A 16693-nucleotide genomic window follows, 5' to 3' on the forward strand; every position below is an offset into this window, starting at 1 on the left:
ACGACTTATTTCAGCTTACTTTAGACGTGGTACTCCGGTTATCTGCGCCCCAAATGGGAAGCCAAAAAATGTTATTTATCCACTGGGTGGGGACAGAAAATAAATAAAAGTAATTTTTGTTTTTATTTCCTCAAAATGTTCAGTTTTAGTTTATTTCTTAGGCGTAGCACGGCATGCTAGGTATTAGCTCGTACGAGTATATACACAAAACAAACATTGTTTTCTCAAAAACTTTTTTATTAAAAAGTCACCAAAATGAAAAGTAGTAGCCGTTATATGTAATATAACTTCAACATACTTTCACATACAGGGTGGGCCATATAGCGTTTGCTTTTTGAACCACCTATTTCTTTGAGAATCGTAACATTTTCAAAAGCAAATGCCGATTCAAAAAAGCAAATGTGTTCATAATTTACTTAAAGGTTTGACATTTACGAAATGGGGCGCTATACGCTTGAACAAAATTGGGAAATATTGAAAACCTATTTCAAAAGTGGTGTGTCTTCTTCTTTTCTGATTTTCACATCGGTGGCAATAAGCAAAATTGTCGGATTTGGGCCTCAGAAAATCCACACGTTACTACAGAGAAGCAAATGTATCCACAACGAGTCACTGTTTGGTGCGGTTTTTGGTCTGGCGGCATCATCGGGCCATTTTTTTCGAAAATGAGCGAGGAGCCGTGGTTACAGTAAATGGCGAGCGTTACCGTGACATGCTCAATGAGTTTTTGTTTCCAAAAATTGAAGAGGATGACATGGACGACTTTTGGTTTCAGCAGGACGGTGCAACTTATCACACTGCCAAAGTTACACTCGAACTTTTGGCTACCGTTTTTGAACTCCGATATCAATTGGCCACCTCGGAGCTGTGATTTAAGCCCGTTGGACTATTTTTTTGTGGTGAGCCGTTAAGAAAAAATGCTATGCGAACCATCCAGAGACGATTGACTCTTTAAAACACGAAATCGAAGTTGCCATTCATGAAATTGGAGCCCAAACAATCGAAAATGTGCTTAAAAATTGGGTTGATCGAATGGCCTACTCTAAAGCCAGTCGTGACAGTCATTTGAACGACATTATTTTTTATTCATAAATGACAATGCTCAATCTTCAAAATAAAAAAAAAAATTTGAAAAAATATTGATTAGTTTTTTTTTTATAGCCGATTCAAAAACCAAATTTTACATGGCCCACCCTATACATGATATGTTATTATGATGCATATCGTCCCCTTAGTATAACAATAGCCTATGTGCTCATAGGCTATTATTTTTTTATTGAATTTTTGGATTCTCCATCGTCGATTTTATATGTGGTCAAAATTTTGTCAAATTCTAGTTCCACAAAGTGGGTCAAAACGTCAGTCAAAAAATAATAAATATTTACAGACATAACGAGATTTGAGTGAGAGCTACTTTCGACAAAAAGTTTGAAATTCATTTTCTCAAAACATCAAAAAATTTATAGGCTATTTTAATACTAAGGGGACGATATATTAGGTTAGTAGTATAAGTATTGGGTACATATTTAAATGTTTAAATTTAAATATACTTATAATAATAATAGTGGCATAGCTGATTTATAATATTTTGTTTTCTACAGTGAAACCAGTGGCTGTTCACATAATGACAAAGGATCGTCCCATATCTGCTGATCGTACCTACGATATCGAATGCAAGTCTTCCGGTTCAAAGCCACCTGCTGTTATCACGTGGTGGCGCAACAATAAGCAATTGAAGAAGTTTACGAAAAATGTGAGTAACAAATTATTACTGCAAATATTTTTATATCAGTTGTCGAAAGCATTTCATTAAGTGATTCAAGTATTTTGGACATTGGTTCATTTGTGGGATCTATTACCATAAGAAGTAAACTGGAATCACTTTGAACACAATTTTTATATTTATAGGATATACCTATTTTATGCTGAAAATTATAGTATACATATCTGCGGTTCTTATAAATACTTTAATAATTCTTGTCTTTTCAGTTAAAAAAAAAAAATTATTTTCTTTAAAATTTGTGGGAACGAAATAAAAAGACAAAAATTAAAAAAAAAAACAGCGCACAGCAAGTTTGAGTTTTTATTTTTACAACAGAGACTTTGTTCAGTAATCGTTAAAAGTTTCATAGTGCGAACCAGTGAAAAATCAGTGCAAAATATCATTTTGGCGAAGCGGTATACGAGCGTTGGCATTTATGTTTTGTACCCAATAATGAAAACACGGTAAAATAATAACAAAAGTGGATTTATCGTTTTTCAAAATATTCTCTTTGGAAGTTAAAATATTTTAACATTCGCTTAAACCAAAACACTTTTCCTGCTCAGAAGTGCATACCTACAAGACGAGCTGTTTAAAGGCTTCAACAGCTTCTCAACAATTAAAAATATTGAAAACATATACCTCGGATTTCTTTTTTTTTATGTTATGGAATAAAAAGAAATCATTAGGTGCCAAATCCTTTCATTTCATTTCATTTATTGCCCAGCATCATTTTAACATAGGAGTTTACAAAGTTATGATAAAATGAGATTGGTGCCAAATCAGGCCTGTAGAGTGAACGAGCCACTAATTTGATCTTTTGAGTGCTCAAAAACTCTATTGTGTGAGTCGATATATTCCTAAATTCTCTGAAAACTTCTGGCAAACAAATGGTTGTGTGCCTCTCTTAATTGGCTGTTTTATGTTTAGCTAGTGTTAGTTAGATTTGCGACCTGGGCAGATTTTCCAAAAAACTAAGGGACCAATTTACTTGAGGGGCTCGCTCGTCTTGAAACACCTATACTGTGGGTTGCTGCCTTGTTTTCGACTCATATGCATAGTTCCAAGATTCACAAAGTCACCTGTTATGATGTTATAGACATACATCGATCCATCGCCGTTCTTTTAACATTTCGTTACACCAATCGACACAAAACCTTTTTGGGTAATTGCCAAATTCTGTTGAATCCAACGCGAACAAATCTTCTTGACAATGCGATATTGAATGTATGCTGCTCCCAATAATGCCCAAGATGCTTCTATCTTGCGGTATGTCACATAACGCTCTTGTATTTTCAATTGATACACAGTCTTGAATGTTTCTGGCACAACAAATATTTAAGGACGGTCTTCAAGAAATTAATCCTAAAAAGATCGACGTCCACGTTGAAACAAGTTGTACCAGCGTTTTACAGTGGCAAAGTGTGGTACTTGAATGACAAAAGTTGAAGTAAGTTAATCATTGCACTCCTGTCTCGATAATTGATCTGGAAAATTGTAATGAATCATCGCACGAAAATGTTCACTAGTTAGCTCCATATTTTGGACGTTATTATTTCAACTCATTGAAGAAGAGAAATAAAGCTTGTAAGTGAACATTTTATACGTCAGTTTATGCTAAAAAATAGCAAACTTTTCGATAAAAATTCGATTTACAGCTTATCACACGTAGTGTTACATCCACTTGCAAATCGATAGAAGCGTAGCTACGAACATTAGTGAGCCGATAAATGCATGGTATTTTTCAATGATTTGCCGCACGTATTCCAATACAACTATAAACTATTCAGAGATTTCTGAACATAGTCTGAGCCAGCAATACACAAAATAAAAAAACACCTAAGAGTTGTTGCTCAAGAATTTAAAGAATTGTTTGGCAAAAAATAATTTCATGTTTTGGGGGAAAAAAAAATTTATTTCAGTATATTTTATCCAAAGAAAATATTATAGTTTAGGAAAATTTTGGGAATAAAGAAGATATTTCACATCATAATATATAACAGTGCATCGTTCATCAAATTTTCCTTGGTTAAATCCGACAATTACTAAATTTTCTTCATAATTTTTGACTGCAAATAAACTGAATTTCCAAAAAATGTATGACAATGCGCAATACACCTGGATCACTTGATAATGCATTGCTTCCAGAACACCCTTTATTAGGGGGTGAAGAGACAAGCATCTTAAGTCTACGACTTTCCTGATGCAAATATAATTATTCGTAAAAAGGGGCAAGCCAAAAACACTTCAAAGTAGATCAAAATTGTTGTAGGATTTTTCAACTTAAAAAAATTAAAAATCAAAATTTAAAATTATTAGCTTCGAACTAAGTTTGCAATAAGTAGTAAGAGCATAGTTTAAATATTTCCCACTTAATACATCACTGAATTCTTACACTTTACTGTATTTGCATTTCTTAATAATGCCAATTTTAACAACCCTACTTCGGACACTAAAAATAATTAGTTTCCAAAGTCATAAAACGATTAATAATCTCCCAATTATGTAATTACTCATTTATACTATTATTGCTATCTGACCATTTCCCATCCCACAATATTTCATTAACGGCCTGCAGGATCCTTCAATTAAGCAAAATGAAAAACAAAATATTTCAACCATGTAATTTAATATGTAAATTCTTCGAATGCCATAGTTTTTCTCACACCGCGAGATGAAACTAAGTGCGTAGGCATATTAAGTCATTGAAATGCAATAAAGCAAATTTATTTATTTCAGCTTTTATTGGAGGGTAAAAACTGAGCGTAAACGAAATGACAAGAAATAATAAAATTTTTAGACAATCACACTTAATAAAGCATGTAGGTTTATTAAGAGTTGTAACTCATTATTTAGCTACTCTTTTTTTCTTTGGTTTTTTGAGACTTTTGCCTGTCACTGTACAATTTGCAATTCATTCACGCCAACAATGTGTTAATACATATATTTTTTCTATCTCTTCCACTACAACCTGTATTTTATGCGTTACTTGTGGAAATTTACTGCTGACCTGTTTAATTTGCCAACAACACTAGTTTAATGAACCCGACAATCAATCTTTGAGTATATTGACGTTCACGCCTACACGTGAGGACGATGGCAAATATTTGACTTGTCGCGCCGAAAATCAATTCATCGAGGGCAGCACCATTGAGGACAAATGGCGAATGGTTGTATACTGTAAGTAATAAAATGAAATTTTGCGTATATATTTTATATAAGTATATTTAAAAAATATATATATTTTAAAATAAATAAAATTTTTGTAGACTATAACTGATTTATTTTAACAAAAAGTAAGTGAGCAAATTGCAAAAAGAGCACCAAAAGCAATATTACTGTACGGCTTTGCGGCCAAATCATCAATAACCGCAAAAATATTTACATGCAAACAAATGTTTATATGTATGCATCTATTAAATATTGGGTGAAGTAAGAAGTTCTCAATCATTATACGATTTATTATGCTTATGCAAAGTATGGAAATTGAAGATTCTAAATCCCAGCCATTTTCCGCCTTTTTGGTGGTACATGAGGAAGTCTCAGTCGCCCTTTTTTATTCGTCCCACTTTTATATTGGAGCTTGCTTCAAGCATTCCACATATTTACTTTACATTCTATCAAAAAATACCGGGAGTTGTTCAATGAAACGCAAATTAATCATATAAATGTATTTTGTCGCCTTCAAAATAGGCTCTATTCGAAGCAATGCACATATGCAAACGATGAGTCCAGTCTCTAAACACCTTTTAATCGCGTTTGAAGAGATCTTCTTCAGCTCCCTCAGGCCTCTTTAATGGCCTCTATCGACTCAAAGCGGCATCCGCGTAGTAGTAAAATGAGATTTGAGAAAAGGAAAAGGTCACAGGGGGCTAAGTCCGGTGAATACGGTGGTTGCTCGATGATATTTGTCGAGTTTTTGGTCAAAAAAGTGTTCTCCATATGAGCCTTGTGATGCGGTGCGTTATCTTGGTGCAAGATCCATGAGTTTTCTTTCCATAAATTAGGCCCTTTCCAACGCACAACGTGGAACCATTTGGAACGAATTAACGAATTCCGAGTGCACAACACCATTATGATCCAAGAAAACGAGTAGCATGACTTTCACTTTTGACCGATTTTGACGTGGTTTTCTGGATGGCGTAAAATGTTGCAAATTGATTCGTGAGACTCACTAAGGTCACAAGCTACCTCCGTAAAAATTAAATGATGGTTTTCCAGAACCATTTCCTTGACTTTGTGGACGTCGGTATGCGTTGAAAACGTTGATGGGCGACCAGGTCGGGGTAAATCTTCCATGTGTAACGCGCTCTTCTTGAATGAACAATTCGCGATATTTTTTTGACAGAATGTACACCGATGGTATTATGGCACTGACAGACGGCGGACTACCGGAGTCGTTAGTCTGATTAAATTGTATTATGACAGACGGTACACGCATTAGTGAAAAGCTGATTTGTTCGTTGGATAGTTTTAGCAGTAAAAGATGGACCGCACGCAACAAGTAAGGGTATTAGCTGCCCTGATACTAAAGAATAATCATTTATTAAAAAGCATCTGAAATTGAAATTTCTCAAACTGCTCCGAAATATCAAAACAATTATTGTAATTGCAGTGTTGCCATTGAAAATTCCCTTAATCCGCTTAAATTATGAGAATTAATTCAAGTATTTAATACGGATTCATTTATCCAGATTAACGCCATTGTCTGTCTGCGACATTAGATTGTTTCGAAGAATAACTTGTATTTCAAAAGTGACGTTAAGATGTCAACAGTGAATAATTCCCAGACGTAAGCTTCTTTATGTGATTTGTAACATTTGCCAAATAGACAGATGTACAATTTTGCACGATGGGTTAAAATTACTGAAACTTATTATGAAAATGATCGATCTTTACAAACAATATATCGCAGAATTCGTGACTTATATATATATATATAAATATATATCTAATTGGCCCGTACACCCTTTTTGGGCGTGTGGCCGAGCTACTCCTCCTATTTGTGGTGTGCGTCTTGATGTTGTTCGACAAATGGAGGGACCTACAGTTTCAAGCCGAAAAATACACTCGGAGGTTTGCCATTGTCTGACGTGGGGCGAAGGCTAATAGAAAAAATTGTTCTTCAGTTTGGTGTTTCACGGAGCCTCAAACCTATGTGACGCATTCGTGACATATTTGGTAGAAAAAATCGTCAAAATGAGTCAATAGTGCAAATGTTCTTGAAAATGTTTGAAGAAAATGGTTCTGTCGAGGATGGAAAAAGGACTGGCTTATTATCTGCCACGGTCTGGTTATGGTCTGGACGTTCTGTTAAGGACCATGCTGCTGTTGCGCAAAGTGTTGTTGCACAACCTTCAACATCGATGTCTCGACGTTCTCAACAATTAGACAGACAGACTTTTAAGTGATGCGATTTTTCATAAATAATTGTTAAGAGTCGTGTGTTGAATAAGAATAGTAATATAAAACCTGAGAAAATCGTAATTTTTACATATTTTATTGTATTTTAAAACAACTTCTAGGCTCGCGTTTTGAATAACTCTTATCTATCTTATATCATCAGCTCTCCGCAGTTAAGGGGTTATATACCTTGTGGTCCGGTGAAATTAGCGAAAGTTGGGTTTTTTTTAAAGATATGTAGCAATAATTTTATTGTATAAAAGTTTTTATTATTGGATATTACAATGTTTAAAGAAAAAAAAAAGGCTTTGTTTGTGTAAAAATATTTAAAAATGGCGGAGTTATGGCGTTTTCCCCCAAGACCCTTTTTTTGGAAGAGGCTTGCGGTGGACGCGATTCAAGTCCACCAAGTCAACTGAAATCAAAAAATCGAAAAGATTTCATTAGTATAGGGTTATATCTTCTTAGTGAACGATCAATATATTAAATATTTTGATTTTTGTGAAAATAGGAACATGTTTTTAAAAAACTCCACTTCTACAGTCCTAAAATTGGCATTAAAAAATTCATATCTGCAAAATAAAAATTTATACATAAAAAGTTGATCGTTCACTAAGAGGCGACATCAATTACGAGCAATTTAAAAAAAAAATTATAAAAATCGGTTGAATACTTTTTTTGCAATCGCGTCCACCGCAAAAGCATTTTTGGAAAAACACGTTTTTGAGATAATCGCGTTTAAAGTTTCAAGCGCCGCATGAGGCCGTATGCTCAGGACGTGACGACGCACAATTTAAAACGCTGTAACTTTCGATCTATTGCTCAGATCTCTATGAAATTTTTGGAAAATGTTCTCAAGGGATTGTACTTTACGATAAAGAAATAAAATTTATTTTGATTTTTTTGAAAAACACAAGGTATATAACCCCTTAAAGGCTTCATTGACTTGGATGTAGTTTTTGACTCGGGTTGGAAATAAGCTGTGAACAAAATTCTTGGTATGTGAGACTGTATTGATGCGTTTACTGTTCTACTTACTATATTTGTAAAATACCCTTTGAATTGAAGCTGTGAGAAATAAGTTGTGAGCCACTGTATATATAATGGTGTTTAGCGGAAAACATTCAGAACTTTTTACTTCACCTAATATTTAGATCCATACATACCTACAACGAGTAAAGGAAACGCGCATTGTAAAGTTATTTCTATGGGCCTGCCAGCCAATCTGGTCCCGATAGCACCATTAAGAGTTGGGTATATTGGGTGGCCATTTGAAAGTTTCGGTAAAGAATGCTTGTAATTGTGTAACTGCGCACAGAAACGGAGCTAATTCAAATACCCACTTATATACATAAATATGCCTGCTCACTTTCACTTATGTACATATATACCCGCTAGATATACATACAAGTACATATAAAAACCACAGAAATATAAACACTAAAAACCAAACGCCCAAGCGCTCGAAATGTCCTTTGACACTTACATTCAATTTAATTCAATTGCGAAGCTGTGCAAACGCCGGGTTGGTATCTTTTGTTGCTTGCTATGCTTTTATTAATTCCCTCTGCCATTGTTTTTGTTTTTTCTGGCATGGGTTGTGATTAGAAATAAAATTGGCCAAGTTTGTAATAAAAATAAATTGCCCATTTGCATTGCTGGTGGTCGGCAAACTACAACGGCCGAGTAGTGAGTGGGTGGTAGGTTTCAAAAGAGTAGAAGGACGTTTTGCTATGTATGTATGTAAGTTGGCCTTTGCTGGTACGAGTGTTGTTTGTCAACATATTTAATGCATACATACATACATATTAATTCATTGCTATTGAGGATGGACTCACAAGCATCGTAACCATAAAGTATTTAATTTTTGTTGCATACATATGCCTTCACTTTGCCACAACAATATCGTTGAAGAGCTACATTTAGCATTGTTGGTCATCGACGATTTCAGTAACCACGCCCATGACTAACAGCACAAAAAAAAAAAATAACCGAAAAATATCAACAAAAAGAGCAGCAGCCCATCCACTTTTATATTTCACTGTAGTCTATTTCAGTCGCCTGCGTGTTTTGGATGATTGTCCTTTCCACAGCCGACAATTTACTTTAATATCACCTCAGTTGCAGCAGACCTAATTTTGTTTGCAAAATATTTTCAATATTACGAGTACGTGCATATCTACACAAACTCATGCAGATTTACAGCAATAATTATGCACTGAGCCATTGCGGGTTTTTGCTTTTTTATTTTTGCATACCCTTCAGCGGCAATTTTACTTTGATTTTATTGTTGGCATTAAACTCTCCACAGTTTTTGTTGTTCTTAACTAGTATTGTTTCAACCACGACCGCAAAATCGTTAGAATTCACTATGGTCCGCGTGCAGCGAAGGCATATCATTGTTTGTGTAAAAAGTGGGAAATGAAGAGTTATTGTGTTAAATATTCAAATTTGTTGATACTTGGAATGATTTATTAGCAATATTTGGTACACAAAGCAAGCACATAAAATGCAAATATGCAGTAAAAATTCCTTAGTGAATTTGGCTTAGATTTATTATCTTTTGCTTTTAACAATTATTTATATATTGGATTATTTTTTACTTATAAGAGCTCAAATGTGTTAGTTTAGAAATTCTCTAGATAGAAATTCGGCCGTGTATAAGTATAACAGATCGGCTGCCACATCGTTGTATGTCGATTTGAATTTTTTTGAAAACAATTAATTCACTTCTGTTCAGTAACAATATTCAACAAAATTATTGGACTCTATTTCTTCAACAGTCAAAAGCTAGGCCCTAAAAAATATGGATATGTGGAGTACTTGAGATATCTTTGTACATATCCATATTTTGCTGGCCAAAACTCAAAAAATTAAGTAATTGATTCAAAATTTCTTACTTGGGGGTTGTCGGGGTCGCTGATTACGAATTTGATCTTAAAATTTTGAAAATCCACCCCCTTCCACCCCTATTGGCCACCCCCTCACGTGAAATAGTGTATATTCAATAACATAATCAAGATGCATGTAAATTTATATGTTTTCGGAGTCGCAAGGTAGCAAGTGGTAGCAGCTGAATCTTGTTTTATTCAGTAACCATTACTTTTTTGAGTAACCTTTAATAGGTTTCAAAGCAGCATATGACGGCGTTGTATTACTATACAGTTTGAAAACTCAAATTTTATAAAAAAAATTGCAAAAAATGTATATACGTATTGCTGCAGCTAAAAATTTTGTGTCGAGGTATTGATATGTACTTAAGATTTATCGTATTTTACTAACCTTCCCAAGATGATTCCATTTGGTTTTGTTCAATTTACTCCATTACAAATTCTTTCAAATGTGTACAACTTTCACTATTCATCGACAGTAATACGATGCTCAAACGAAGGCCACGTTGCGACTGAAAATACAGAGGATACTTAGGGTACAGGACGTTGCTATGAACGGTTTTCACTACTCAAGGCATTACTGTAGCCAACCCAAAGACAAAAAAACTCTACCTAGAAACTTTTTTTTCGACTTTTGGCCAGCTTTTTGGGAATCGGCCGCACTGTGCGGCCTGGCTTTTGACTGTTGAAGAAACGGAGTCCAATAATGTTGAATATTTACTAAATAATTCGTCCGCGAGCATTTATCTTAGGTAAAACCGTGCGGCAGTAAAAGTTATACAGGAAAACTTTCACATATTCTTGATGCAGCATACCCAGTTTTTCACATGTTCATCAATTTAATTTTTTAAAGGAATTTAAATTTCAAAGCACTAAGTAAGACAAAATGGTTTAAAAATCGTATACTCACTCAATGATAGTATGAAATGAAAAAGGATATATCCAGCTATTAAAAACTAAATTTTGTTTACTTTGTCACTGCGTTCTTCTAGCTGTTTTATAACTCAAAAAATACAAAGTCAAACTCTCCTGCTATGAAATAAAGTATACGCTGTGGCGCGCATTGGTCAGAACTTAATTTGTTCACAACTGACGTAAGCAAAACTTTGAGTCATGTTGAATCAATAAATTATCCTTGAAAAGTTAATGCTTTGGCGTTCCCAAAGAAAAAATAATTCATAAAGAATTTAGGAAAAAAATTAAGTCGGAGTTAATAATCTCTTTATTTTCATCTACCCTTAATTGCTTTTACTATTTTCTCTACACCTCTCAACACACTCAACACCAATTATCAATTATATATTTTAAGTTACATCATGTTTCAAAAACAATAATTTTTTTAACTTTTCACCGAAGCTTTTAAAAAAATGCAGACGATTAAAAATATCGCTTTTTTGTAGTCCCAGCAGTATTATATCCCCTCGGTGCCCCTTCTTTGACGTATTACATGCCATATTATTATTTAAATATAACTTCGGCAGCCAATTGAGTAGTAAGGTCCTCTCTCGTCGTATAAAAATCACACCGTATAAATAACTGATCCTGCCAGTGCTGGTGGCATAGAAGCAGCCTCAATGAAAACAACTGAAAAGGGGGCTCTTTGAGTTTTTGAGAGAAAAGATTCGCGAAAAATCGACGGGCCTTTGTGCGTGGGCGATGGCGAACGCCGCAGATGATAAAACGAAAAGTTGTATGAGGTTTATGAGGACATAGGCATAGTGTGAGGGATTAAAATAAAGCCGTTCCGCCGGCTTGTTCATGACGTACGAATAGACACAATCGTATATGCCCCAGCTGTGAAAGTATATAACGCGAGTCACGATGTTGGTTACAAACGAAGAGGGAGGCCTCGTCTTCCATAAAAAGACCCGGTGAAATAACTTGGCTTCATTCGGCTTTTCCAATTGATGTCAGGTGGTATAGAAGAAGCAGGAAAAGTGGTATGTTAGACTCGGCCACAATTGTTTAGATGGCTACAGCGCCAATGCCACTTGTACAGAAGTTTATATATGGAAAACATAGAAATTTTCAACTAAATGAAAGAGTATTGTTCAATTATTTGAAGGAAAAAGTGTACATCGATAAGCCAGCAACTATTCAAGAGCTAAAGGATAAGATAATTCGGCACATTAACGCCATAGAACCTCAATTATGCCACAGCGTCATCGAAAATTTGCACCATCGGATGGAGGTGTGCCGCTGAGGCCACGGTGGCTATTTGGTCAATATTCTATTTTATGAGTAATTGAGCTATACCAATATTATCATAACAAAGAGAAGTGATAATAATTTCTTAAAAAAATGGTATTTTATTCAAAATCAACATCGGCCCTCAAAACTTAACCACCCTTTACTTGTTTTAATATCGGCATCAAATGGAAGATATTTACATAAATATGCTCGTGTATTGAAAACACGTAAAAATACATTTAATTATTAGAATGGATATTGTGGCATAACTTAACTATTTTTACTAAGTGGCAACCCAAAATTATGTCGGCATTACTCAATTCAATTACTCTTCATTTGACACTTGTATTTAAATTTTTTATAGTATTTAGTAGTATGGTGTATCTTATCATTTCTTATGACCATACTTTGGGCTATAATTCCGGTGGAGGTACTGAGATGATACCCAGTTTCAAAGAAGTTCCTTCTAAAGTAAATCAGCGTAGTCGTGGTTCAGAATAATCGGTGAAGCTTCGGCCCACTCACGAAAAACAAAAACCATTTTTGTTTATTGGTGGAGTATGAATTTTATTTCTTTTGCATTTTAGGCTATTATGAGATTACGCTAGATATAGAAAATCTCTCTAATATGTGGTAGTAGCCATTGGATATTTCTCTTTTATTACACACAAGAAGTAGGTGCTCAAAAAAAAGTCATTATACGCGTGGGAAAATTTACATAAATTATTAGCGCACAGGCCCAGTGTGTGCAAAAGCCTTTCAGGGCGGCAAAGACCAAGGGAAATGCTCGAGAATGTTTTAACATTATTAAGTACAATCGTTGGAGTTATTTTACTTACATTATTACCTTCTCTACTGCCAGCGCTCTTCACTTCATATTTTCTCCTTTTTCTCTAACGCTTCTTCTTTAGGTAAGGACTCAGGTCCTACTGTTATTGTTGTTTTTGAAACTATATTTATCTCTATAAAAAAATACTTTTTCTCTCTATTTACAGATCAACCAACGGCTCATTTGAAAATGGGTTCTTCATTGAATCCTGACGATATCAAAGAGGGCGATGACGTTTATTTTGAATGTGTCATACAATCAAATCCAAAGCCATACAAAATGTCGTGGTTTCATAATGTAAGTACCAAAATGTCTGATAAATCAAAAGGACTTACAAAAGTGAGCACTTTTACATACACAAATGGAGAAAAAGTCGAAAAATGAGTTTTGTATATTATATTTTCTCAGCCACAAAAACACATTAAACCATCAAAGCACTTAAGTGAAATGTGCACCACAAATGGTTACAAATTTGTAGAGCACAAAAAGCTTACAGCATAAAAAGTGCCACATGAAGTAAGCGTTTGAAAAAGCAAATATATGCAAGCATTTTCAACTCATTGCATAGATCACAATATGTGGCTGTGGCTGTATACGTAAAGTATGTATGTGCATGCAAATGGTAGCTAACATCATATATGTACATTTGTAGATATGTAAATATGCCAGTAGGCAGTGCTGCAGTGCGAGCGCAAAGCTGCCAGACAGTTGTAATAAAAGGCATTATTGTTTTTGTTATCCAACTTATTTAAGTACATAGACTTTTTGTTAGTTTTTTTTCTTATGTAGAAAGTAATACACATACATATATGGGGTATATATGTACAAGCCTACGACTACTGCTAGCAACATGGTATGTGTGAGATCAACACGTTTTGAAAAAATTAATTCAACAGTGCATCTTTACTTTTATGCATATATGCTGTCTGTCTGCCAGCCTGTCGCTCTACTTGACTTTCACCATGCATTTCTGCTGTTAGGGAATTTTCTAGGCTTTAACAAGCAAATAGGAAAAAATCATTACTGACGCTTCAAGCATGAGTTAGTCTGTCGGTTCTATCTTTATGTCGGCCTGTTGATACTGCATAAGCATTCTTACGCCTCATCTGCAGTTTACTTTACGTTCATTCGTTTGTCCGTTATTTAACTCTTATATTTTGAAAGTAATTTTATGTGGTTTTATCCTTTTTTACTTGTAAATGACAACTGTTTGCTTGCTCCTGGCAGATGACCTCTTAGTGAGGCCAAATGTGTAGATGCGATTAGAGCTAAAAGTGGAGATGCGGTATATGAAATATAGGTACATATATATATAGACATATGCATAAAAGTGGATGCGTGTAAAAAACTGTATATGGTATAGACATATATACACACACGTGCAGATGATGCCCATATACGCATCTACTCGAGGTCGCCAAGGGAAAATACGCGCCAGAAAATAGAAAGTGTGAGCCCCTCGTCATGGAATTTTTTCAAATATTTATACATTTCCGCAATAATTTCTTACTAATACATAATCGACAGGTGGTGGGCAAAAAATTTTAAAATTTCGAAACATGTATTTTAAAAAAATATTTTGTTTCTTACTACACTAAAATAACACTTTTTTCAAGAAGCTGTGGATAGCGGATATTCATTTTAAGCTTTATACGATCTAGAGGCAATACATTTAAATAATAATGACTAACCACGTGTAAGGAGTTTTCATTTGATTATGTGCTACGGTGCTGTATGTTATGTAGATAAAATAAGTAAACTAAGGGCGCATTGCTCGCACAATTGGTATAAGAAATTTAATAGCTTGAAGCAAAGAGGGGCAATCAGTATCACCGTTTAACAAAAAGGAAGGGAGAGAGTAGTTCTTCTGGTTTCTAAAAGCTTAAGATTAAGTAAGAGATGAAATGGTAGAAAGCAGCAGGATCGGAGATATTTAGATATCTAACATTGAACTTAATGAAAATTCTTGGAATACATCTATCTGCCTATCTGGGGCAAATTTATGATAAGTTTTATAGATATATTCAACCTACTCAAACTTGCGATGAACAAATGCAGTATTTGATATCAAGTGACGAGTTCTACAGCGCAAAGTTTTCTTTTTAGATGTTAGACGAAGATGATATTTAAAATTTCATAACAGAAAGCTCTAGGCGCCTAGAAGAGAGAATGCAATTTTTAGCATATGCTAACGATATATTCATCATCAGTCTACGAGGGAAATACACGGCGTTGGCACATAGTGAAGGACGACAGACGAAGCAAAATATCAGTTCATTTACATCTATGCTCCCAGATACCGTAAGCGGTTGCAATTTAGTGCCCTCACATTTTTTACTGGAAATTAGTATTAACACCGTAAATTATGTCCGTTTTGAAATTCATCGATGCGCATTTTTTTGGGTTAAGAGGAAAACCACTATATCCGCATTTTTCTGGGCGTGCCCTTTGACTTTTATAATACATTTTTAAAATTATGCAATAGATTTGAATATTTTTTTACTAAATAAAAAATGAGTTTAAGCAATGGACATCCTTATTTTGATTTTTATGCATTCCATCGCTCGTCTGTTTGTATACTGCAACTGTCTAGGACACAAGTCTCAAATTTGATTGGCGTACGAGGCCAAGAGTATAAATCTCAGCTTGTAAAGGTATAGGGATCGGAAAAGTTGGAGTTATTTCATCACTTGAAAACTAAGGCAGTTCATTATTATTGCTTAGGTCCAGAATACTTTTCCAAATATCATCGGAATGTAATGACATAAGACAAAATCTTAGGTAGCAAAAAAGAAATAAATAAAGTCTGAGCCCTTCTCAGTTTACCGCAGACGAATGTATCGATAAACGCCTTAGAATTCATCAATTATGATGCTAAGCATAGCATAACTGGCCCTGAAACCCTTGTCTTCCCCTCAAGCCAAACAAGGTGAAGGTATTAATAGGTACTCACGTCATACATGCCTACAGTACTCTGTGGTATTATCAATTCCGTATGGGCCCGCCATCTATCGTTACGGATTTGAACTAGGTATTATTTGAAGAATGGTAACACTTAGCTGTCATCTGATTTGACAGAAAATTAGTTTTATTCTTCCGCTGAACGAAAATGGTTGTGTATACGCTCAAAGAACGCTCGGAAATATTGCGACATTACTTTGAAAATCATGGTAATGTTGCAGAATGTGTACGAAAATTACGTACGGCAATGGGAAGAAGAAATCACCAAGTAAGACAAACTGGGTTGCTTATTGACAAACCAACGCGTGACCGACCAAAAACCGTGCGTACACCCGAAAATATTGCTGCTGTGGCCGAGAGTGTTCGTGAATCACCAGGAACATCAGTTCACCGTCGTTCTCAACAATTGGACATTTCGGAGACATCATTGAGACGAATTTTGCGTAAAGACCTTGGTATCGCTAGCCGAGGCAGCCATTTGAATGAAGTTGTGTTCCATCATTAACCGGAAGGATTGTACTTCAAAATAAAAAAAAACAGTTTGGAAAAATATTGAGTAGTTTCTTTTTTATGGCATTTTTAATTCCGTAAAGTTATATGGCGGACCCTGTATAATCAACTGTACTCCACGAAGGTATGAAAGTGATATGAGCTTAG

General features: G+C 34.9%; 1 protein-coding gene across 3 annotated transcripts in view; it reads left to right on the forward strand.

Moving 5' to 3' along the window:
• The window catches only part of LOC128854727 (titin), a 210627-nt gene that overhangs the window by 105372 nt on the left and 88562 nt on the right, over positions 1–16693 (forward strand). For all 3 annotated transcript variants that reach the window (XM_054089038.1, XM_054089040.1, XM_054089037.1), the window contains 3 exons: positions 1602–1753; positions 4798–4942; positions 13242–13372. In XM_054089038.1, coding sequence (XP_053945013.1) covers positions 1602–1753; positions 4798–4942; positions 13242–13372 — 428 coding nt within the window. The remainder of the gene's footprint in view (positions 1–1601; positions 1754–4797; positions 4943–13241; positions 13373–16693) is intronic.

The sequence above is a fragment of the Anastrepha ludens genome, chromosome 2 (assembly GCF_028408465.1).
Source record: "Anastrepha ludens isolate Willacy chromosome 2, idAnaLude1.1, whole genome shotgun sequence".
Classification (NCBI taxonomy): Eukaryota; Metazoa; Arthropoda; class Insecta; order Diptera; family Tephritidae; genus Anastrepha; species Anastrepha ludens.